Raw genomic sequence first — 26,343 nt, forward strand, 5'->3', positions numbered from 1 at the left:
AAACACCTCTATGTAGCCTATAGATATCAACTGCACAGGAATGATGCATTTATGGATTCTTTCAGATGTTGTTTTCACTGTATTCAAACTGCCCGCCACCCACCCGTCCTATAGCCACACAATATTTAATGACCCTTAACCCGTCCGCTCCGCGGATATAACCGTAGGGACTGTGGTTTATAAGTCAACCCATGAACTAACACACACGCGCGCACACGAACACACATACAAACACACACACAGACTTCAGACATCAAAGGAAATGAACAAGGCAATTATGACTAAGTCCAATCTCTGTGCCATTCTTTGCAAGTGATCTCAGAACACTAAGGAAACAAACGGGAGAAAAGTATTTCAAAATGAATGAACAATTACACACATGGCCATAGCATTCTGCTTGCAAGAAGAACGCACATTCAAAGTGTTTATTTAGATGGGTTATATGACCTTCTGGTAATGAATCACAGTAAATGGGACAGAAGCTAAGAAGCACAAATACCTATCTACTGTATAACAATAGATAGGTATTTGTATAGCTTAGATGGCATAGGATGACATAGGAAACTAGGGAACACTGTTTGTTGCTGTCGTGGCTTCTGCTGTTTGTTCCAGAAAGGTTGCATCTTCCTGAAAGAACCCGAAGGCAACGATACCTTGCCTTTGTCATGAAATGACTCACTGATTAGTCTCCATGCCTATTTGCCTCTCTATTTTCACTCTCTTCTTAAGTCTCACCCCATTTCCAGGCTCTTTGTTTTCCCCCTTTCCGTTTAACACTCAATTTGAATCCCTCTCTTAGGCGTACATCTACGGCCAATTATAAGTCTTAATGGAAATCTGTACTTGCTATAAAAAAGCAAAGCTTTGTTCTTGTTAAGTCCTAGCTGCAGGCTGAGTGGGGTTTTCTTCACTTTTCCAACTCTACATGAAGCTAGCAAGGCAAAGCAAGCCAGAGACACCGGGCCTTGTTCTCTTCACGTAGCCTACTGTGGCCTTAGTACTGCTCTGAAGGTTCCTTTAACTGGGCCCAATGCGGTACTAGGAGATGGAAGGAGGCTTACTGTATTCCTACAGACTTACTACAGTATAACCCTGGGGACAATCAACCAGCACAGTACTGTTGTGGAAAACTCCACATTCTGCCACCACAGTACGACATGTCCTACATATTTGGGAGGAGAGTTGATGATAACCTATTGACTAAAATTAAGTCTAAAATCACTTCTAAAATATTCCAGAATCTAGACTTTTTTGTCAATTAAAATTCCAGTTCGTTTGCCAAGCAATTCATTGCAGCAGTTGGATGGTTGGTTGACAGTTAAATAAAAAACATCAAAATGTCCACAGCTAAACCTCAGTCATCAGTGTCCAAACTGAAACCTGAAACAACTCCATGTAAATAAATACCAGCCTCATCAACTGTCAACCGTGTCAAGTGTCTTGTCTGGTCACACCTCGTGTATTTACCCAATAGGTCACTTGAAGGACATGCTGCGGCGGTAGGGAACAAATTATGTGACTACAGCTCTTTAAAATGCCTTCGCTCGCAATCACCGACGGAGGTTGGAAAATGAACGAGCTCACTTTGACCGAACTGGGCTCTAATTGTTTCAAATAAGCCTCATGCCTCAGCGTCGCTGGCAGAATAATTGCTCGTGAGCGCTGAGATTAATCTACAGAAGCACATCTGGGGGACTTAATTTGAAACGAGCAGTGCAGTGCCTTATGGACGCCAGATAGATTGATTAGGCTCATTTTGGTTTCACCTCCAACAGCATATGCAGCTGAACAAAGGTGAGAGTATGGCTTGGACAAATGGAGGGCCCGAGCCAGGAAACAAACAACAACACAGATGCACACACACAGTGTACACAATTCAATGTCAAACACATAATTACACATATGCTATCAGTTCCTGAGCGAACCGGTTTCTTCCACACTACAGTAAAGCCCGTCTTGACACAGTACAGGACAGCTGACAGCCCAGCAGTGGAGGTTGGTTGTGTAGACATCTTCTGTCTCTCTCTATTTCTACGCTTCTCCCTTATCACGTTGGTGTCTGAACACCTGTTCATGGCTCACAACAACAGCACTCAGCCCAGCTGACAGACAGACAATGTAGAAGTGAAGACAACAGAAGTGTCATCCTCGCCCCCTGCCAAAACACCAGCCCCCAATCAGCAGCCAGCCCCGGCTAGCGAGAGATGTCCTAGAAACAATCCCGAGCTGTCTGGATGAGGGGAGAGAAAACAGGCCATCCACATGCTCGCTCTCAGAAGAGAAACAGCTGCAAGCTGCAAATTGGCATGTCTTTGTGAGGAGGCTTTCTGATCTTTGTTGTCTTTTCTCCCCTTTCTCAAAGCGCTGGCATGGCTACCTTTCCTCTCACTCCTCGTGTGTAATTACAAAGATAGGCGATGACACAGAAGGAGGATTGTACATGTGAGATATTACAACAGTGCACACACACCCAGGCAAAGCTGGACCGTCGTCTTGCTTTATGGATTTATACAGCCAAACAACATGCATGCGCGCGCACACACACACAACGGCAGAAGAATCACCGACCAAAGCTTTCACGGGCTGCCTTCAGATGCCCATATGGTTTTGAGCCGCACTATAAAGACTACACATAAACCATTACATTTGAAAAGCAATCAATGAAAGACCCTGTAGTCCTTCTCAGCTCTTCCACTCCAGTTTAGGGCCTTTCTTTCCCCTGCCTGGTCTCGGAGTGGGAGACAGACAGACAGACAGACATAGGGGCAGCAGGATTCTTATCAGGGTCTGTGCAGATGTTTGGTGCAGTGGGGGCCGTAACAGGACTCCTGAGCTGTGAATGGTGTGTGGTGTAATGGGCGAGCTGTGGTCGCCGCGGCAGCAGCTATGTAATTGTGCATCCTTTCAAAAGGAGTAGAGAGGGCCTCAGCCACCTGCCGGCGTGGCGATAAGGACAGATACCCAATCACTTGAGCAGCAGAAAAGTACACAGCCTCCTGGCATCCTGATGCCTCTCATTCGCCTGCTCAGATACCTCTCTCTCTCTCTCCCTCTAACTCTACATTAACCCACCATAAAGGGTTTTCTGCTTTAGGTTAACCATCACTGCTTGGTTAAAAGAACCTGAAGAGAAAAAAATTATCAAAAGGCAAGAGAAACAGTTTCTCTTCTAGGTAATATGACAGTGAAAAGCAGTGGCGATGAAACCCTAGAAGATCCGTTAGAGGGCTTTGGAGATGATGCCGTGAGTGGGGAATATATTACGGATGGATATCTTACAGGAAACAGGCATCTCACAGGTTCAGGAAGGGCTATGAGGGTTGGGGTAGGGGGGAAATGCAGGGAGAGAGGGCCATGTACCGGGGGAGATGGGGTGCAGGACGGGGAGAGAAGGGAGAGAGAGCCTTGCTCATCAGCCCAACACTGAGCGACATTTGCAGTAACCTTTCCCCTGGCTTTTACAAGCCGGCGCAGGAAAAGCAGAGGCACAGATCAGTGTGACTCGCCAGAGGAAGAGAAGCACCAGGAATTTCAAACACATTTCCCCATTTCCCCTCAGCAAAGCCCCAGAGACCACTGATAAACACTCACTTCTATATTAAACCAAAGAACTCCATTAACTCCTATCAGCCGTACAGCCACAGTCTGTATCAACAACAGAACGCAGAGAATAACTTTAGGAACTGTTTAAGGACACAGCGGAGCAGATATGTAGTGTAGGAACAGAGAGATAAGAGGGTGGGAAAAGAAAAAGAGTGAGAGAACGAGAGAGAGAGAGAGAGAGAGACACACAAGAGACAGAAATAACCGATTGCGTAATGGTTCTTAAGTCTAGTCAAACATAGAACACCACATGGGATTTGTTTGCTTTAACACGGCTGGAGTAGAAAAGTGAATCACAGGAATTCAGTCTGGTTCAGTTCAGTCAGCTTGAACAATGGCCCCCGACACCTGATAGCTGAGGAATAAACCTCACGCGCACACACATCACACATGCTCACACACTCTCAGATGAATACAGAGAGAGAGGGGGGGGGAAGACACACACATCACACATGCTCACACACACTCAGATGAATACAGAGAGAGAGAGAGAGAGAGAGCGGGAGAGAGAGAGGGAGCGGGAGCGGGAGAGAGAGAGAGCGAGGGAGTGAGAGAGAGTACGAGAGAGGGAGAGGGGGGGGACACACACACGCTCCGAGTGATGCATGGGATTCACCTTCAGGCAGTGGGGGAGGTAGATAGACACTTTGTCCCTTCGGCAGCCCACTCCTGGGTCTGACAAAAAAACAAACAGCTGAATGATATAGTGAGCTGTCCCCTCCGGTTCCAGAGGTAGAGAGTGGAACCACAGAGCTGAGACACCAACTACAAAACGCTCCATCTCTCGCTCTCCCTCTCTCTACTCTCCCTCTCTCCTGTTCACCCACGGAGGCCTTTGCAGATTTCAAAGGGAGATAAATCCCAATTGAAAGCCACTGGAGTGTTCGCAAGCGTCAAATCGTGCCACCTACCAAGGGAGCAAGGGAATACGATGGAATAAAGAGATGGAGAATGAGCTTGGGGGTCATTGGGAGGGACACACACACACGGTAGATTAAGTCCTCATCCTGTGTAATCTTAGACTGTGACTCCCTAAGGGACTGGACAGACAGAGGGAAGCAGTAACAGAGGTAAAGCCTACAGACAGATACAGGACATGTAACTATGTGGCAGTATGTTCTCCTTGAACAAGACACACACTACCATGATACAGATACAGTCTGATAAAGAAGATGACTTAACACTGGAGTGTTACAGCCCAGCCAATCGTCCATAACCTTTGACCCCTAGATAACATATGTCAGTAAATTTCACCTAATCCAGACTAAACCTGATCAGACTGGCCCCGCCCAGTGGTCTCCCGAGACAAGGAGGATTAAGGGGTAAATCTACTGGACTACAGCAGGACTAAATGGCTGGGGGTCGGGGACACACACACACACACACACACACACACACACACACACACACACACACACACACACACACACAGAAAGAGATACTTCTATAAAGCCCAAGTTCACTCTGCAATGTCTATAGGACTAGCACAGCCACGACATTTACTAACTTCAACATCCTGTTTTTGCAATACAATTCTTTCTGTTACAGAATGTCCTTCTCTGTTTGTCTTGACCCAACCCCTAATGATTATCTCTGTCATGACCTCTGACTCACTCTGTTGATTCATCTGAAGAGAGGGAGAGGGGTGATCAATGGGTTGAACTGACTGATGCCTGGGTCGAGACGGATACTAAGCCAGCTGTCTCCAAGCACAAACACAATATTATAAGGTGTGATCTGGGTCTGAAACCATGTGGTCATCTATACCACTGTATCTCCTTAAACTCTCCACCACAATGCATCTCAATACACCCACCCACCAATTCACACGCACACCAAAAGCACAAAGCCACAGCAGCTTGGCACAATTTTGATTATGCTAAACAAACAAACCGTGGATTTGATTGTAATAATGAGCTGCTGATTTTAACTGGTGGGTGGGGGGGTGAGAGGGGTGCTTGGAGTGGGAGGGGCGCTTGGAGTATGAGGGGCGCTTGGAGTGTGATGGGCGCTTGGAGTGTGAGGGGCGCTTGGAGTGTGAGGGGCGCTTGGAGTGTGAGGGGCGCTTGGAGTGTGAGGGGCGCTTGGAGTGGGAGGGGCGCTTGGAGTCGGAGGGGCGCTTGGAGTGGGAGGGGCGCTTGGAGTGGGAGGGGCGCTTGGAGTGGGAGGGGAGCTTGGAGTGGGAGGGGAGCTTGGAGTGGGAGGGGAGCTTGGAGTGGGAGGGGAGCTTGGGGTTTGTGTGATCACAATCTCCCCTCACTGATGAATTCACACCTCTCTCTGTTAGATGTTCTGTCTGGGTAAATGTCTGGCTGTCTGCTGGGGTCAAACCAACAGAGGTTGAACAGATGCAACATTGTACAACACTTCACCCTCGTTGAGTTCTATCAGCCCCTTTCTACTATTCTACCATCCTCCTGAATAGAATCATCAGCCTCATGGAAAAAACACAGAGTGATTCGGGGGGGAGGGAGAAGGGGCGGGGAGGATTTTTTTGTGTTACACTGGGTCCAACAACTCTCGCAGTTTCCCGAATATTCTCCTAGGACTGCAGGTACAGCGGTGCAACTATGCCTGGGGAGGGGGGGGGGGGGGGCGTCAGAGCAGAGTGGGCACACTGAGGAGCAGCTGGCTGGGCAGGGTCGGAGGCCAAGGAGGCGTGGGCGACGGCGGGGACGATGTGCTCGGTTGCACTGCAGTTAGGGCCGGGCTGTAGCCTACGTCTCATTCCTCCAGCCTTCCCTTCAGAGGGGGAAACAAAGTGGAACGATACCACAGAGAGCAGAACTCCAACCAGGTCAGAACAGAGCTAGAACCGATGACATGATATTGCATTACCAGGCTCTGCCCTGCTCTCTGTCACAGACACACAGTCACACAGAGAGCAAGACCGCAGCACACAACGCAACACAACACAATGCATTAATCCAGGGGCCAAGGACTTAGGACACCATGAGAATCACTACACTGAGACTGACCCAGGAACTGTAGGATGAAAAAAAGCTACTTAGAAATCAATCAGTCTCAGAGAAATTAGGAAACATACATGAGGAAACAGGGGAGAGCCAAGAAATCAAATCAAAGATTATTTGTCTCGTCCACCGAATACAACAGTTGTAGACCTTACAGTGAAATGCTTACTTACAAGCCCTTAACCAACAGTGCCATTTTTAAGTTAAAATAAATAGGTATTAGGTAAACAATAGATAAGTAAAGAAATAAAACTGTAAAATGACAGTGAAAATAACAGTAGCGAGGCTATATACAGGTGGTACCGGTAAGAGTCAATGTGCGGGGGCACCGGTTAGTCAGGCCAATTGAGGTAATATGTACATGACTGTATAGTTAAAGTGACTATGCATAGATGATAAACAGAGAGTAGCTGCGTAAAAGACGGGTTGCCTGTCAATATCTTTGCTGTGGTAGAGAGGACATGCTACCATGCTACCATCAATTGTAACGCACAGTATTATACAGAGCCATGATCACATGGAACGCCCATCTCAAATTACTCAAAGCAAACATTAACATGACCTTTTAAAAACAAATGAAACAAGAAGCATGTACCCTATCGGACCTAGCTGTAAAGTCTACGGTCATGTTTTTAAATGTATGGAAATAGTATTTTAGTCTGTAATGTCTTTTTGTGTCTGACCCCATACATGCTAGAGGATGGCGTCGGCTAATGGGGATCCTAATTGAATCTACAAAAAAAAAAGCTGTGGGAGAGAGGAGACAGGAGCCTGTAGGTTGGACAGGGCTTAGTTTACACAGCTACTGAGTCAAACACAGCCAAGGATAATCTACTGTGCCCGCCAACAAATCCACTCCACAGTCTTAATCAATTCCCTAGACAACCTCCTTCACAACACACAGGCAAGCACGGGAAAATCACACACACAGACGCGCGCACACACAGACGCGCGCGCACACAGACGCACGCGCACACAGGCGCGCGCGCACACAGGCGCACACACACAGGCGCACACACACACACAGGCGCACACACACACACACACACACCAGAAGTGAGGGAGCGAGATGATTACCTTGTCCCACTTAATCGCAACTGCATTATTCCACTGTCCTCATATGATTATGTGTAATCACAGAAATGTCACGTTAAAATTGCAAGAAGCAGAAGAAACCAGCAAGGTTTCAGCCGCCCTGAGTCGCCTGTTTTTCTTGTGTGTGTGTGTGTGTGTCTACGTGATCTACACACATACATGAGATAATCTCACATGAATGTCATTAAAAAAAACAGCCACATGCTTAAATAAACTTGGCACTCTGCATGTTTGAACACAATACGCACGCATGCACACATACAGACACCCCCTCCCCCCCATACACACACGCACGCACCAACAGTGTTGATAAAAGCCTATCTGCTTTGGATAAAAGGCATTCCTTATCAGCTTGCTCATAAAGGAGCTGGAATAAAGGTATTTACTCCAATGAAAGAAGCGGCTTTACTACTCTTTCAGAATGGACTAGAGAGAGAGAGAGAGGTGGGGAGAGAGAGAGGGGTGGGGAGAGAGAGAGAGGGGTGAGGAGAGAGAGAGGAGTGGGGGAGAGAGAGAGGAGTGGGGGAGAGAGAGAGGAGTGGGGGAGAGAGAGAGGAGTGGGGGAGAGAGAGAGGAGTGGGGGTGAGGTGGGGAGAGAGAGAGGGGTGGGGAGAGAGAGAGGAGTGGGGGAGAGAGAGAGGAGTGGGGGAGAGGTGGGGAGAGAGAGAGGGGTGAGGAGAGAGAGAGGGGTGGGGAGAGAGAGAGGAGTGGGGGAGAGAGAGAGGAGTGGGGGAGAGGTGGGGAGAGAGAGAGGGGTGGGGAGAGAGAGAGGAGTGGGGGAGAGAGAGAGGAGTGGGGGAGAGGTGGGGAAAGAGAGAGGGGTGAGGAGAGAGAGAGGGGTGGGGAGAGAGAGAGGAGTGGGGGAGAGAGAGATGAGTGGGGGAGAGGTGGGGAGAGAGAGAGGGGTGGGGAGAGAGAGCAAGAGAGAGAGAGAGCAAGAGAGAGAGAGCAAGAGAGAGAGAGGGGTGGTGAGAGAGAGCAAGAGAGAGAGAGGGGTGGTGAGAGAGAGCAAGAGAGAGAGAGGGGTGGGGAGAGAGAGAGCAAGAGAGAGAGAGGGGTGGGGAGAGAGAGAGCAAGAGAGAGAGGGGGTGGGGAGAGAGAGAGAGCAAGAGAGAGAGAGGGGTGGGGAGAGAGAGAGCAAGAGAGAGAGAGGGGTGGGGAGAGAGAGAGAGAGAGCAAGAGAGAGAGAGGGGTGGGGAGAGAGAGAGAGCAAGAGAGAGGGGTGGGGAGAGAGAGAGGGGTGGGGAGAGAGAGAGAGTAAGAGGGGTGGGGAGAGTGAGAGCAAGAGAGAGAGAGATGGGTGGAGTGTTGCTAAAGGAACTGATGGATGGGAGTGGCTCTTATCTGGCACAGAATGTGTGTGTGTCCCTGTGTTGAGGAGGTGTGTAGCACACATAGAAAATGGGTATGTGTGTGGGTTGTATGTGTGTAAAGCATGTGTAGAAGGTGTGTGATTGTTTAGAGTGCACATGAGGTGATACAGTGAGTGTGTGTGTGTGTGTGTGTGTGTGTGTGTGTGTGTGTGTGTGTGTGTGTGTGTGTGTGTGTGTGTGTGTGTGTGTGTGTGTGTGTCTGTACAGTGCGTTGTCTGTCAGTGCCCATGCTAACAGCTGGCCCTGTCTACATAGTGAGTTGGCTGGCACATTTCTGCAGCAGGCAGACAGCAGCGCTGGGCTGGTCTGGGAGGCTGGGAGCTACGCTAGGCGCTAGGATAACCCACTTCAAAGAGAACCATTGTCACACACTAATGTGCAGAATGGCAGCCAGCGCTGCAGAAATCAGCATACACAGAGACTGGATGTTCCCTCTGAGCCCCTCACTGTGCAAGTGAGGGGGAGAAAATGGGAGGGGGAGCATAACCACGGGAAGCAGGGGTGTTGAGAGGGCTGCAGGACCCCCTGAAAAATAGAAATTAAAAATATAGATTCATATAAAAATATATATTTTTAAATGATTCATAAAAATAATGCAATGCGCCTTTAATAGTCCTGTATTAGTGGACCGGTATAGCCTTCTGCAGCACCAGCGCACGCAAAAATATTTGTCCAGGCCCTCCCACCTCCGTCGTCTAAAAAGAATCGGAGCACGCCTACCCCAAACTACTTCCCACGGCTATGAGGGGCAGAGAGAGAGAGAGTGGCTTGGAGAGAGAGATAGAGGAGATGTTGGAGATAGAGGAGATGTTGGAGATAGAGGAGATGTTGGAGATAGAGGGGATGTTGGAGATAGAGGGGATGTTGGAGATAGAGGGGATGTTGGAGATAGAGGGGATGTTGGAGATAGAGGGGATGTTGGAGATAGAGGAGATGTTGGAGATAGAGGAGATGTTGGAGATAGAGGAGATGTTGGAGATAGAGGGGAAGGGCTACAGGGTGAAGATGAGAGACAGACAGAAAAAGAGAGAGAGAGACAGACCGGAGGAAAGATACATAAAGAGTGTTGAGAGTGAGGGACTGGTTGCTCAGGAAGAATAATACCATTCCAACACTAGTCTCCATGTCGTCGTTAGGCTTTTCCAACGCCGTTGAGTCACCAGGCTCTCCAGACCTGAGAGGTATAGAAGGAAGGTGGAGAAACTCAGAGGAAAGACACTTGCGTCAGCCTTACAGTGGCTGATGTAGGCTCTTTCTATTGCTATTTCTATAGCTAAATAATAACAAAGGAGAAATGCCGATCACAATGAGAGCCTACCGTATATCCAAACTGTTCTCCTCTCCTCAGTATGAGATTGAGACACAGGATAGTTAAAAGCTAGTTAAAAGCCACTCACACTGACTCCCCGTCTAATAGTACTGCAGTAGGACTATATTTTACCTATGACTGACCATCATAGCAAGGTTGATAAACCTCTGTGTACTGTCTATGCATGTGTGTATGTGTGCGTGTGTATATCAGAATGAGGATGTTTCCCGGCTAACACATTTGGTTCCTTGTAAGTTAAGGGAACGTACGTTTTTTGTTTCCCATTGGTTCTGGGAACAAAGCCATAGGTTTCCTGACCGGTAGAACTGAATTTGTAAAAAAAAAAATCAGAGAATGGAAGTGAAAATTTGGCCTGTTCTGGGAACACAAATGTTTAAGTTGCAGGGAGGATTTGAGAATGTTTCACTATGGTTTCCTGGAAGTTTTCTTGGGAGGTTTGTTTAATTAACGTTCTGAGAACGGAAATTATATTTAATTACCTTTAAATAACCAAACGAGAACATGTTCCAATAAGACTTTTAATAACACTGTTAGCTTAGGTTAACAGTTTTGAACTCCAAGCACAGATAGAAATGAATTTGCTTAGGCATTAATCATGCAAACTCATTTCATTTTTGATTGTAACCCAGAGTCAGTGAGATTTGAACCTATGATCATCTGTTCTCTATTCATGGAATTAGTCCACTGTGCCACCAGGATGGAGCTAGAATGCTTTTTTAAAACTCATACAAAGCTGTTCATTTGAGTCTATTCAAACAGGCCCAATTTCAAAGGAAACAAGCACTCGTTAAGATCAGGTGTGTGGGCGCGGCCAACACACCTGAACACATTTAACAAGATGGAGGATAGAGTTTTGCTCATGCTGAGAACGGAATCTATATGTTTTAAAAATAACATTCTTTGAACTTTAGTCACGTTTTCTTGTGTTTTTTATGGAAAGTTCTCTTAATGTTTTGAGAACATGACTTGAAATAGAACCATAAGGAAACGTTCAGAAAACGTTATCCTGAAATACTGACATTTGCAAATAAGGACTATAAGGTTCTCAGAACGGTATGTGCTAGCTGGGTAGTGTGTGTGTGGTGTGGGTAGAGGACCAGGGCAAAACATTTAATTCACTGCAGGTTTAATTAATCCGGTGCACCATGGGCTGTTAAATAAATACTCCTGAGATTACAGAGCCAGTACAGGCAAGCTGAGGTGAGCAGTCAAACAGCTAACAGATCCACCAGTTTATGAGTCCCAAACGGCACCCTATTCCCTATGTAATGCACTACTTTTGACCAGGGCCCATTAGGCTCTGGCCAAAAGTAGTGCACTATATTGGGAATAGGATGCAATTTGGGACACATCCAGTGAGCCTGTGCATACTGGTGGCTACCGTCATTTACACACAAGCTGCACTCTATTTTGTGCAGTGGACCCCGGAGTATTCCAGGTCAGTGCCTGAGAGATACCCACATGGTCGTGATGGCTGACCTCCCTGATTTTGATGGTACGCCCCCAATCTTTAAGGGTCGGGGAAGTTAGACTGCCTGGTGTGATGACCAAGAAACACATTGGAAGAGAAAGAAAGAGAAATTCTCTCTCTCTCTCGTCTGTTGTCAAGGTCTGTCCTCTCTGTTCCTCCTCTAACTAAAGGTCTCAAAGTCAAGTGGAGGACGAGTCCCCCTCTTCACTTTAAAAGAGCAAGCTGCCTCTAGGAGACGGCAGCTGACAAGAGGTTGTGCACACACACACATACACACACACTCAGGCATATAACACAAATGAAAAGGGTAGCCTATATGCACGACACACACACAGTAATAGGCTGAGTTGTTTATCATTTTTAGACTTGGAGAATTAGGGGCTAAGTGGAGTGCCTTTGGTGTTCAGCATTCAGCACTGTTGTTCCAGGGAACATTTTTAATGTTGTCAGATCCCCTGCTGGGCTCCCCATATGCCTCCCATAAGCCCTCCCCCCAGCCTCCCCCAGTACCTAACACACAGTCATCATCATGTCACTTCAGCAGGCAGGCCAATCAAGCCCACACTGTCACTTCACTGTAATGACTGTCACTCACACACTGTGGCAGAGCCCCGCAGTGGAACCGGGCCAGAGGGGCTCACACACACACACACACACACACACACACACACACACACACACACACACACACACACACACACACACACACACACACACACACACACACACACACACACACACACACACACACACACACAGAGAAAAAGAGCACACTCATGCGCACATACAGATGTATGACGCACTAAACAACACTAAGAAACACTCAATAAGAAGAGAAAAATAGGGAGAGAACATAGCCTGGCTTTAAAGCCCCTGCAGGGCCATCATTAGTTGACTCAACTACACAACCCCACCGCCATCCCCCCAGATCCATCAGAGCATAGGAAAACATCACCCAGCATGCATCTCTGCTGGGACTAACAAGGTAAGTAACTCCGTGTCGTGTTAGGAGGGATGACAAAGAGACGCAGCCAGGCATTAGATACACAGAGAGAGAGAGCAGCACCTGGACCTGGGGGCTCTAACTGGATAAAGGGGGTTGGGAATCAGCTCCTACCCAGCTCACCCCCTGTCCATACACAACCATGAGGCATACAGAGCAGGGCAAGGCCTCTGGGGTGATGGAGGTAGGATAGCCCGGTTTATGTGTGTGTGTGTGTATTGGTTGGTTATTCTATCCTTCTGGGGACCTAATATCCCCAAATGTCTCCACAAGGATAGTAAAAAGGAGGAAAAGTCTCCCTCGAGGGGACATTTCCCACATCCCCATGAGGACATTTTAAGCTTAGGGGTTAGGTTTAGGGTTAGGATTACAATTAGGGTAAGGGGTTAGGTTTAGGACATAGGTTTAGAATTAGGGTTAGGGTTATAGTAAGGGTTAGGGAAAATATAATTTTCAAAGGAAATTAATTTAAGGTCCCCAATAGGATAGAAGAACTAAACGTGTGTGTGTGTGTAGGAGGGTTGGGAGATCAGGAGGTGGAGTAGCATAGAGGGTGAGGTAGGATGTGTCCTGTATAGTTTGTCTCTCTGTGTGCATAGTGTGCTGGCCCTACAAGGCAGGTGGAGCTGGGTTAAGTCATAATGAACTGGAGAGTTGGAGAGCTGCCACTGCCAAGGCAACCATGAGGGATGGAGGAGACGGGAGGTCCAGAAAATCCATTCATCACGCCTGTCTCTGCCTCAGCCTCTGTCCATGTCCCTGCCTCAGCCTCAGCCTCTGTCCATGTCCCTGTCTCTGCCTCTGTCCATGTCCCTGTCTTTGCCTCTGTCCATGTCCCTGTCTCTGCCCATGCCCCTGTCTCTGCCTCTGTCCCTGTCTCTGCCTCTGTCCCTGTCTCTGCCTCAGCCTCTGTCCCTGCCTCAGCCTCAGCCTCAGCCTCTGTCCATGTCCCTGCCTCAGCCTCTGTCCATGTCCCTGTCTCTGTCCATGTCTCTGTCCATGTCCCTGCTGTCCAGGAAAACCAAATGTCTACGGCTGCCTTACCACACACACACACACACACACACACACACAGCCATACAGGCCACAAATACCACGTCACATACCCTGTGATGTTAGTATGTGGAGTATGACGATGTGAGAGCTCGGAGAGGGAAGTTGGTGAGAAGTGAACTATGGCATTCAGACAAACTCTTATTTTTCTTCAGTCCACCTTCACAGCCTTTTAATTAGCTCCACTGATTTACACCATGAACACCTGGGGACATCAAACAACCATGCAATTACCCAACGCTACAGACAGACTGGCCTTCCACACCGCCTGCCTGGGAACAGAACAGAATGGACTGGACTATGGAACACAAGTAGCCCATGCCTGGAAATGTCCATCATAGATCATATCACTGTCTATAGCCATGATTGTGTAAATCACATTCATATCACAAGACTTTTAAATGCACTTATGAATGCACTAACTGTAAGTCATTCTGGATAAGAGTGTCTGCTAAATGACTCAAATGTCAATGTAAAATGGGTATACTGTGGATTACAATAACACTGAAAATGACATGGATTTAGTCAATAACAATAGCGGGGCTATATACAGAGTCAATGTGCAGGGGTACCTGTGTCGAGGTGCCCCCTGCACATTGACTCTGTATTAGGCCCCGCTATTGTTATTTACTGCTGTTCTTTAATTATTTGTTATTCTTATCTCTTACTTTTTTGGTATTTTCTTAAAAACTGCATTGTTGGTTAAGGACTTGTAAGTCAGCATTTCGCTGTGAGAAATACAATTTGATTTGATATGGCTCAGGCATCCATTCTAAAGACAGGATGTAACTATGAGCACGTTTATTTTCTGTTCACAACCCTGTCATTCAGGGTGCGACCAAATGTATCTATCTATCTATCCCACCCACCAATCTATCCACCCATCTATCCATCCAGAGGGTAACCCTAACCCCTGTAATTACCCCTAGCCTGGCCTAGCCCCGGTCTGGCCCCCTGTTGACCACACATTAACCCTGTCCTTTCAGCTCCCTCCCGTTTCCCTGATCCCACAGATAAGAGCAGCCGAGGAGAAGAAAGGAAAGATTCTCCTCCCAAAGGCATTGACAGGCAGGGCTATAATCAGGCCTTCTGCAGCCTGGGGGTAAGGTGGGAGAACAGGTATGGGGTGGGGTGAGGGTCACACAGTGACAGTCAGACCACAAACCTTTCCTCACTCACACAAGACCATGGTGATGTCATTGGACAGTCAGTATATCCACAAGGAACTGTGTGTGTGTGTGTGTGTGTGTGTGTGTGTGTGTGTGTGTGTGTGTGTGTGTGTGTGTGTGTGTGTGTGTGTGTGTGTGTGTGTGTGTGTGTGTGAGAGAGATCCCACTGTGCCCCACCAAACTGTGTCTGAAAAGTGCCTGTGTTTTTATGCACCACAGTCTGATGGGTGGGGTGATTTCAGTTTATGACTTGACCGATGCTAGTGGTGAGGGTCTAGGTGAGAACAGAACAGTAAAATAGACCTCCTGAATACTCCACCATACATCTCCTTGGCAGCTTTGTGCTCCACATGCATCTGTCTCCCCTGTAGGCCTGCCACGAAGGCATTACGAACAGGAATAAAGATCTGGAGAAATGCTAATGGTAACCATTTTCAGGAGTCATCAGCGCGTTTTACCGAAGCCATTTTAAGAGCTAGCGCTGGGATATGTGAGCACCCCGCAATCTCAGTTAAAGACAGATCCATCAGCCCTGGAGGGGGCCCTGTGTGTGTGTGTGTGTGTGTGTGTGTGTGTGTGTGTGTGTGTGTGTGTGTGTGTCAGTGTTCGTGTATGTGTGTGTCAGTGTTTGTGTGTGTCAGTGTTTGTGTGTGTCAGTGTTTGTGTGTGTCAGTGTTTGTGTGTGTCAGTGTTTGTGTGTGTCAGTGTGTGTGTGTGTGTGTCAGTGTCAGTGTGTGTGTCAGTGTGTATGTCAGTGTGTGTGTGTCAGTGTGTGTGTGTGTGTCAGTGTTTGTGTGTCAGTGTTTGTGTCTGTGAGTGTGTGTGTGTGTGTGTGTGTGTCAGTGCGTGTGTGTCTCTCTCTCTCTCTGTCTCTCTCTCACTCTCTCTCTCCATCTCTCTCTTTCTGTTGGGCTCCGTGCCTGATACATGCAGTGACAGAGTTGATGTCATATAGGACACATACATTCCAGTTGGGACTCTGTCAGGGCAGTAAAATGGCAGCAGAGCAGTTTTAGGTTAGTGGCCATAATTCTACAAGGCAGTGTAGCCTATAGCACTGCAGTGTACTCGGCCATACAGTACATCTGTCTGTCCTCTCTCTCACACCCCTCACAACCCCACTACCAATACACAGACTGCCTCAACGTTGTCATGGGTTGCAGGATCAAGTTTAGAGCAAACGGCAAAGTCCTCCATTTTAGAGTGGACTGATAGGGTCATAAATCTTGTTTCAGTTTCTCAGAGGCAACCGTGATGAGATCCAGAGGAGAGGAGTAAGACAACCAGTCAAGGTTGCTGCAATGTTCATGTAACCTTGGCCTATAAGGAACATAAATAAAAAGTACTGGTAGAAAATAGGCCTATACTATATAAGCTATCTATTGCACATTCTCCTTGGCTCCTATGTATAGAGGGCAGGTGGCTCCTATGTATAGAGGGCAGGTGGCTCCTATGTATAGAGGGCAGGTGGCTCCTATGTAGAGAGGGAAGGTGGCTCCTATGTATAGAGGGCAGGTGGCTCCTATGTATAGAGGGCAGGTGGCTCCTATGTAGAGAGGGCAGGTGGCTCCTATGTATAGAGGGCAGGTGGATCCTATGTATAGAGGGCAGGTGGCTCCTATGTAGAGAGGGCAGGTGGCTCCTATGTAGAGAGGGCAGGTGGCTCCTATGTATAGTGGGCAGGTGGTTACTATGTATAGAGAGCAGGTGGCTCCTATGTATAGAGGGCAGGTGGCTCCTATGTGTAGAGGGCAGGTGGTGGCTCCTATGTATAGAGGGCAGGTGGCTCCTATGTATAGAGGGCAGTTTCTATAATAGGCTTTAGTGATTGCTTAATGGTGTGATACCCCACAATGCAAATTGGCCAGTGTGTGTTGATCAATGATTTGCTGTCTATTTAGTAGCCTATTTGTCTTTCTCAAAGTAAAAATCCTCAATACTATGCAGACAATCGATAAATATATACTAAATCTATATCTTAAATTACAAAATGTAAGATGTCCATTAATTATTATTGACAATATAAACGAAATTGATTAACCTATTGCAATAGCCTATTCCACAGTATAGGAAAAAAAGTATATAGTTGAAGCGACTGTGAGTCGTTGAGAGACCACCCCCCCCCCCCCCAGAATCCCGGAGAGGACCGTCTTTAATTAAGGCAATCATTCACTTTCAGATTTCGTTTCTAAGGTCTAACATTAATAATGACGTTTTTAGAGTTAACCAACAAGGAGCCGCGTGGTTTTTCAAATGCATTAACGGAGCGCTTTCTGTATATATTTAATTCAAGCATTCACAGGTATGAGACCGATAGCCTACGCACCCGGCAAGTTGAGGAGAGATCAACTCAAGCTCAACATCAAAACAGCAGATACATTCATATTTGTTAAATATAAAGTTTGATATACACTGGATTCGTCCTTGAAGATAAATCACATGAGAAATGTTCAAATATAAATATCATTCCAAAAATGGGATTCATTCTGCGGTAGCCTAAGAGTTTGTCCCAAAAGGGATCGGTAGTCTACTTTCGATAGCATGTCAAATTTGAACGAAAACTCACATTTTAACTGTTAATAGAAGAAATACATATGATGCAGGCTTAACGTCACCGATGATCCACAACTCCGAACTTGAAGAAGATTTTACGGGATCATTGTGCGCAATCTTCGGGTCGCTGCGGTATCCTACACTTCCAATGGTCTGGCAAGACAAATATTCCACTTGTGTACAAACAAATAAATTCCATAGACTACAGTTACCACCCAACACTTCACATTAATCTGCGTCTGAATTTGACTGTCCCTCATACATATTTGAGAATTCAACTGCGCACTGGTCTTGCCGCTAGTGCGTACAACTTACAAAGCTATATTTATATAAAACATTGTCATAATTTATATAAAATTCACGTATGTTTAAAAAGGCTAAACCGACCAGTGCTCGAGTCAGGTGTTCTATATGCCCGACCGTGGGCTACACGTCTCCAGAAACTAAAGAACCGAAAGCGGACCCTCGAAGCCACATCAGCGCGCTTTCTGAATAAAAAGGTAAAAAACTCGAGACTTACCGATCAGCATCGTGCGTCCAGGACCGAATAGACGTCGCTCCAGCTCGGTGTTTCACAGCGCGTAAATATTACGCGGTATCCCAGGAAAATAAGTGCATGCAACGACGCACAAGTATCATATGCTCCGCTCCGGGAGTTTAAACAAACACAACTAAAAGAAGCGACTGCTATATATTCGGCCCTATTTTCCAGTCTCTGTCGCTCTCTCTTTGTAATCCTCGGGGACAAATCCCAACAGATCCCAACTACTGCAACTAAGGAAGAATGATACACATGCTCCTCAATTAAAACCCATATTGATCTGCTGCTCGGCGTGGCCCGAAGGAGGCGAGGGAAGGGGAATGCAGAGATGAGGGGTTGGTTGCTTGCAACCCCCCCTCTCTCTCTCTCTCTCTCGCTCTTTCTTTCTTGCTCAGCTGGCCGACGTTTAACCTGAGCGGACAGCGCAAATGGGAAAATAAGCTGGTGTTATTTTAACAGCGCATATTGTCTCTTAGATAACGGTTCCGCGATGACGGCTTTGTGAAACGACTACAAGAGTAATGTCACTCTCCCTGATGGAGGGAGGAGCCAGGTCAAGGTGATCATTTATATGTATCAATCACACATTTACAGCCACACCAGACATCCCATTCAGTGGCTAAACGGTGAAAAATACAATAACGGAGCACTATTTGGAAAAGGTTGACTACTCCACCCCTGTGTAGTCCAACACTTCATGGTCACCTGGGTTGAACCCTGACCCTTAAGTCGATGGATACATGTCACCCTAATGGAATTTCAGTATTGTCACGCAGCAGAATAGTGACAAGGCCCTGGTTGGTTATAGAGAAAAAGGGAGAGATAGAGAGAGAAGGGGAGAGGAAGAGAAAGAGAGAGAGCATGAGAGAAAGAAAGAGAGATGGAGAGAGAAGGGGAGAGGAAGAGAAAGAGAAAGAGCATGAGAGAAAGAGAGAGAGATAGATACACACACACACACACACATGCTGATAAGAGAGGAGTGATTCTGCTGCCATCCAGCCAGCCAGCCAGAAGCAGCTAGTATAAACCTACCACATCAGACAGACTGTACAGAGAGGGGGAGGCAGCAGAGGACTTGAAGCTATTAAAGATAAGCTTGGAGGGAAACTGGCTGCTCTCTGTGTGTGTGTGTGTGTGTGTGTGTGTGTGTGTGTGTGTGTGTGTGTGAGAGAGAGAGGGTGTGTGTGTGTAGGGGGGGGGGGGGTATTTCTGTGAAGTTTTAGAAGGAGTGAATTATATACAATGTGTATGTGTGTTTGTATAAAATAGATCATGGCAGTGTGTGTGTAATGTGTGTATGTCATTGCAGCAGTGTGTGTGTAATGTGTGATGTGTGTATGTCATTGCAGCTGTGTGTGTGTAATGTGTGTATGTCATTGCAGCAGTGTGTGTGTGTAATGTGTGTATGTCATTGCAGCAGTGTGTGTGTAATGTGTGTATGTCATTGCAGCAGTGTGTGTGTAATGTGTGATGTGTGTATGTCATTGCAGCAGTGTGTGTGTAATGTGTGTATGTGTATGTCATTGCAGCAGTGTGTGTGTAATGTGTGTATGTCATTGCAGCAGTGTGTGTGTAATGTGTGTATGTCATTGCAGCAGTGTGTGTGTAATGTGTGTATGTCATTGCAGCAGTGTGTGTGTAATGTGTGTATGTCATTGCAGCAGTGTGTGTGTAATGTGTGTAATGTGTGTATGTGTATGTCATTGCAGCAGTGTGTGTGTAATGTGTGTATGTCATTGCAGCAGTGTGTGTGTAATGTGTGTAATGTGTGTATGTGTATGTCATTGCAGCAGTGTGTGTGTAATGTGTGTATGTCATTGCAGCAGTGTGTGTGTAATGTGTGATGTGTGTATGTCATTGCAGCTGTGTGTGTGTAATGTGTGTATGTGTATGTCATTGCAGCTGTGTGTGTGTAATGTGTGTATGTCATTGCAGCAGTGTGTGTGTAATTTGTGTATGTCATTGCAGCAGTGTGTGTGTAATGTGTGTATGTCATTGCAGCAGTGTGTGTGTAATGTGTGATGTGTGTATGTCATTGCAGCTGTGTGTGTGTAATGTGTGTATGTCATTGCAGCAGTGTGTGTGTAATGTGTGTATGTCATTGCAGCAGTGTGTGTGTAATGTGTGATGTGTGTATGTCATTGCAGCAGTGTGTGTGTAATGTGTGTATGTCATTGCAGCAGTGTGTGTGTAATGTGTGTATGTGTATGTCATTGCAGCTGTGTGTGTGTAATGTGTGTATGTCATTGCAGCAGTGTGTGTGTAATGTGTGATGTGTGTATGTCATTGCAGCTGTGTGTGTGTAATGTGTGTATGTCATTGCAGCAGTGTGTGTGTGTAATGTGTGTATGTCATTGCAGCAGTGTGTGTGTAATGTGTGATGTGTGTATGTCATTGCAGCTGTGTGTGTGTAATGTGTGTATGTCATTGCAGCAGTGTGTGTGTAATGTGTGTATGTGTGTATGTCATTGCAGCAGTGTGTGTAATGTGTGTATGTGTATGTCATTGCAGCAGTGTGTGTGTAATGTGTGATGTGTGTATGTCATTGCAGCAGTGTGTGTGTAATGTGTGTATGTCATTGCAGCAGTGTGTGTGTAATGTGTGTATGTCATTGCAGCAGTGTGTGTGTAATGTGTGATGTGTGTATGTCATTGCAGCAGTGTGTGTGTAATGTGTGTATGTGTATGTCATTGCAGCAGTGTGTGTGTAATGTGCGATGTGTGTATGTCATTGCAGCAGTGTGTGTGTAATGTGTGTATGTGTATGTCATTGCAGCAGTGTGTGTGTAATGTGTGATGTGTGTATGTCATTGCAGCAGTGTGTGTGTAATGTGTGTATGTGTATGTCATTGCAGCAGTGTGTGTGTAATGTGTGTATGTCATTGCAGCAGTGTGTGTGTAATGTGTGTATGTCATTGCAGCAGTGTGTGTGTAATATGTGTATGTCATTGCAGCAGTGTGTGTGTAATGTGTGTATGTCATTGCAGCAGTGTGTGTGTAATGTGTGTATGTCATTGCAGCAGTGTGTGTGTAATGTGTGTATGTCATTGCAGCAGTGTGTGTGTAATGTGTGTAATGTGTGTATGTGTATGTCATTGCAGCAGTGTGTGTGTAATGTGTGTATGTCATTGCAGCAGTGTGTGTGTAATGTGTGTAATGTGTGTATGTGTATGTCATTGCAGCAGTGTGTGTGTAATGTGTGTATGTCATTGCAGCAGTGTGTGTGTAATGTGTGTATGTCATTGCAGCAGTGTGTGTGTAATGTGTGTATGTCATTGCAGCTGTGTGTGTGTAATGTGTGTATGTCATTGCAGCAGTGTGTGTGTAATGTGTGTATGTCATTGCAGCAGTGTGTGTGTAATGTGTGTATGTCATTGCAGCAGTGTGTGTGTAATGTGTGTATGTGTATGTCATTGCAGCAGTGTGTGTAATGTGTGTATGTCATTGCAGCAGTGTGTGTGTAATGTGTGTATGTCATTGCAGCAGTGTGTGTGTGTAATGTGTGTATGTCATTGCAGCAGTGTGTGTGTGTAATGTGTGTATGTCATTGCAGCAGTGTGTGTGTAATGTGTGTAATGTGTGTATGTGTATGTCATTGCAGCTGTGTGTGTGTGTAATGTGTGTATGTCATTGCAGCAGTGTGTGTGTAATGTGTGTAATGTGTGTATGTGTATGTCATTGCAGCAGTGTGTGTGTAATGTGTGTATGTCATTGCAGCAGTGTGTGTGTAATGTGTGTATGTCATTGCAGCAGTGTGTGTGTAATGTGTGTATGTCATTGCAGCTGTGTGTGTGTAATGTGTGTATGTCATTGCAGCAGTGTGTGTGTAATGTGTGTATGTCATTGCAGCAGTGTGTGTGTAATGTGTGTATGTCATTGCAGCAGTGTGTGTGTAATGTGTGTATGTGTATGTCATTGCAGCAGTGTGTGTAATGTGTGTATGTCATTGCAGCAGTGTGTGTGTGTAATGTGTGTATGTCATTGCAGCAGTGTGTGTGTGTAATGTGTGTATGTCATTGCAGCAGTGTGTGTGTAATGTGTGTAATGTGTGTATGTGTATGTCATTGCAGCTGTGTGTGTGTGTAATGTGTGTATGTCATTGCAGCAGTGTGTGTGTAATGTGTGTAATGTGTGTAATGTGTGTATGTCATTGCAGCAGTGTGTGTGTGTAATGTGTGTATGTCATTGCAGAAGTGCGTGTGTAATGTGTGTAATGTGTGTATGTGTATGTCATTGCAGCTGTGTGTGTGTAATGTGTGTATGTCATTGCAGCAGTGTGTGTGTAATGTGTATGACATTGCAGCAGTATGTGTGTAATGTGTGTATGTCATTGCAGCAGTGTGTGTAATGTGTGTATGTCATTGCAGCAGTGTGTGTGTAATGTGTGTATGTGTATGTCATTGCAGCAGTGTGTGTGTAATATGTGTATGTGTATGTCATTGCAGCAGTGTGTGTGTAATGTGTGTATGTCATTGCAGCAGTGTGTGTGTAATGTGTGTATATCATTGCAGCAGTGTGTGTGTAATGTGTGTATGTGTATGTCATTGCAGCTGTGTGTGTGTAATGTGTGTATGTCATTGCAGCAGTGTGTGTGTAATGTGTGTATGTCATTGCAGCAGTGTGTGTGTAATGTGTGTATGTCATTGCAGCAGTGTGTGTGTAATGTGTGTATATCATTGCAGCAGTGTGTGTGTAATGTGTGTATGTGTATGTCATTGCAGCTGTGTGTGTGTAATGTGTGTATGTCATTGCAGCAGTGTGTGTGTAATGTGTGTATATCATTGCAGCAGTGTGTGTGTAATGTGTGTATGTGTATGTCATTGCAGCTGTGTGTGTGTAATGTGTGTATGTCATTGCAGCAGTGTGTGTGTAATGTGTGTATGTCATTGCAGCAGTGTGTGTGTAATGTGTGTATGTCATTGCAGCAGTGTGTGTGTAATGTGTGTATGTCATTGCAGCAGTGTGTGTGTAATGTGTGTATGTCATTGCAGCAGTGTGTGTGTGATGTGTGTATGTCATTGCAGCAGTGTGTGTGTAATGTGTGTATGTCATTGCAGCAGTGTGTGTGTAATGTGTGTATGTCATTGCAGCTGTGTGTGTGTAATGTGTGTATGTCATTGCAGCAGTGTGTGTGTAATGTGTGTGTGTGTATGTCATTGCAGCTGTGTGTGTGTAATGTGTGTATGTCATTGCAGCAGTGTGTGTGTAATGTGTGTATGTGTATGTCATTGCAGCAGTGTGTGTGTAATGTGTGTATGTCATTGCAGCAGTGTGTGTGTAATGTGTGTATGTCATTGCAGCAGTGTGTGTGTAATGTGTGTATGTGAATGTCATTGCAGCAGTGTGTGTGTAATGTGTGTATGTCATTGCAGCAGTGTGTGTGTAATGTGTGTATGTCATTTTAGCAGTGTATGTGTAATATGTGTATGTGTATGTCATTGCAGCAGTGTGTGTGTAATGTGTGTATGTGTATGTCATTGCAGCAGTGTGTGTGTAATGTGTGTATGTCATTGCAGCAGTGTGTGTGTAATTTGTGTATGTCATTGCAGCAGTGTGTGTGTAATGTGTGTATGTCATTGCAGCAGTGTGTGTGTAATGTGTGATGTGTGTATGTCATTGCAGCAGTGTGTGTGTAATGTGTGTATGTGTATGTCATTGCAGCAGTGTGTGTGTAATGTGTGATGTGTGTATGTCATTGCAGCAGTGTGTGTGTAATGTGTGTATGTCATTGCAGCAGTGTGTGTGTAATGTGTGATGTGTGTATGTCATTGCAGCAGTGTGTGTGTAATGTGTGTATGTGTATGTCATTGCAGCAGTGTGTGTGTAATGTGTGATGTGTGTATGTCATTGCAGCAGTGTGTGTGTAATGTGTGTATGTGTATGTCATTGCAGCAGTGTGTGTGTAATGTGTGTATGTCATTGCAGCAGTGTGTGTAATGTGTGTATGTCATTGCAGCAGTGTGTGTGTAATGTGTGTATATCATTGCAGCAGTGTGTGTGTAATGTGTGTATGTGTATGTCATTGCAGCAGTGTGTGTAATGTGTGTATGTCATTGCAGCAGTGTGTGTGTAATATGTGTATGTGTATGTCATTGCAGCAGTGTGTGTGTAATGTGTGTATGTCATTGCAGCAGTGTGTGTGTAATGTGTGTAATGTGTGTATGTGTATGTCATTGCAGCAGTGTGTGTGTAATGTGTGTATGTCATTGCAGCAGTGTGTGTGTAATGTGTGTAATGTGTGTATGTGTATGTCATTGCAGCAGTGTGTGTGTAATGTGTGTATGTCATTGCAGCAGTGTGTGTGTAATGTGTGTATGTCATTGCAGCAGTGTGTGTGTAATGTGTGTAATGTGTGTATGTGTATGTCATTGCAGCAGTGTGTGTGTAATGTGTGTATGTCATTGCAGCAGTGTGTGTGTAATGTGTGTAATGTGTGTATGTGTATGTCATTGCAGCAGTGTGTGTGTAATGTGTGTATGTCATTGCAGCAGTGTGTGTGTAATGTGTGTATGTCATTGCAGTAGTGTGTGTGTAATGTGTGTATGTCATTGCAGCTGTGTGTGTGTAATGTGTGTATGTCATTGCAGCAGTGTGTGTGTAATGTGTATGACATTGCAGCAGTATGTGTGTAATGTGTGTATGTCATTGCAGCAGTGTGTGTGTAATGTGTGTATGTCATTGCAGCAGTGTGTGTGTAATGTGTGTATGTGTATGTCATTGCAGCAGTGTGTGTGTAATGTGTGTATGTCATTGCAGCAGTGTGTGTAATGTGTGTATGTCATTGCAGCAGTGTGTGTGTAATATGTGTATGTCATTGCAGCAGTGTGTGTGTAATGTGTGTATGTGTATGTCATTGCATCAGTGTGTGTGTAATATGTGTATGTGTATGTCATTGCAGCAGTGTGTGTGTAATGTGTGTATGTCATTGCAGCAGTGTGTGTAATGTGTGTATGTCATTGCAGCAGTGTGTGTGTAATATGTGTATGTCATTGCAGCAGTGTGTGTGTAATGTGTGTATGTGTATGTCATTGCAGCAGTGTGTGTGTAATATGTGTATGTCATTGCAGCTGTGTGTGTGTAATGTGTGTATGTCATTGCAGCAGTGTGTATGTGTAATGTGTGTATGTCATTGCAGCAGTGTGTGTGTAATGTGTGTAATGTGTGTATGTGTATGTCATTGCAGCTGTGTGTGTGTAATGTGTGTATGTCATTGCAGCAGTGTGTGTGTAATGTGTATGACATTGCAGCAGTATGTGTGTAATGTGTGTATGTCATTGCAGCAGTGTGTGTAATGTGTGTATGTCATTGCAGCAGTGTGTGTGTAATATGTGTATGTGTATGTCATTGCAGCAGTGTGTGTGTAATGTGTGTATGTCATTGCAGCAGTGTGTGTGTAATGTGTGTATGTGTATGTCATTGCAGCAGTGTGTGTGCAATGTGTGTATGTCATTGCAGCAGTGTGTGTGTAATGTGTGTATATCATTGCAGCAGTGTGTGTGTAATGTGTGTATGTGTATGTCATTGCAGCTGTGTGTGTGTAATGTGTGTATGTCATTGCAGCAGTGTGTGTGTAATGTGTGTATGTCATTGCAGCAGTGTGTGTGTAATGTGTGTATGTCATTGCAGCAGTGTGTGTGTAATGTGTGTATGTCATTGCAGCAGTGTGTGTGTGATGTGTGTATGTCATTGCAGCAGTGTGTGTGTAATGTGTGTATGTGTATGTCATTGCAGCAGTGTGTGTGTAATGTGTGTATGTCATTGCAGCTGTGTGTGTGTAATGTGTGTATGTCATTGCAGCAGTGTGTGTGTAATGTGTGTGTGTGTATGTCATTGCAGCTGTGTGTGTGTAATGTGTGTATGTCATTGCAGCAGTGTGTGTGTAATGTGTGTATGTGTATGTCATTGCAGCAGTGTGTGTGTGATGTGTGTATGTCATTGCAGCAGTGTGTGTGTAATGTGTGTATGTCATTGCAGCAGTGTGTGTGTAATGTGTGTATGTCATTGCAGCAGTGTGTGTGTAATGTGTGTATGTCATTGCAGCAGTGTGTGTGTAATGTGTGTATGTCATTGCAGCAGTGTGTGTGTAATGTGTGTATGTCATTGCAGCAGTGTGTGTGTGTAATGTGTGTATGTCATTGCAGCAGTGTGTGTGTAATGTGTGTATGTGTATGTCATTGCAGC

The 26,343-nt window shown here is 45.7% G+C and overlaps 1 protein-coding gene across 2 annotated transcripts in view; it reads right to left on the reverse strand.

Annotated features, from left to right (window-relative positions):
• Positions 1–26,343, reverse strand: part of LOC139421172 (zinc finger protein 385C-like) — a 223,705-nt gene that overhangs the window by 49,633 nt on the left and 147,729 nt on the right. Inside the window, exon 1 of one of the 2 annotated variants that reach the window (XM_071171788.1) lies at positions 18,143–18,221. The exons of the other annotated variant lie outside the window; for it this stretch is intronic. Coding sequence (XP_071027889.1) covers positions 18,143–18,152 — 10 coding nt within the window. The 5' untranslated portion in view covers positions 18,153–18,221. Of the gene's footprint in view, positions 1–18,142; positions 18,222–26,343 lie in introns of those variants that run through there. 2 annotated transcript variants of the gene reach the window in all.

This window comes from Oncorhynchus clarkii, chromosome 12, assembly GCF_045791955.1.
Source record: "Oncorhynchus clarkii lewisi isolate Uvic-CL-2024 chromosome 12, UVic_Ocla_1.0, whole genome shotgun sequence".
NCBI lineage: Eukaryota > Metazoa > Chordata > Actinopteri > Salmoniformes > Salmonidae > Oncorhynchus > Oncorhynchus clarkii.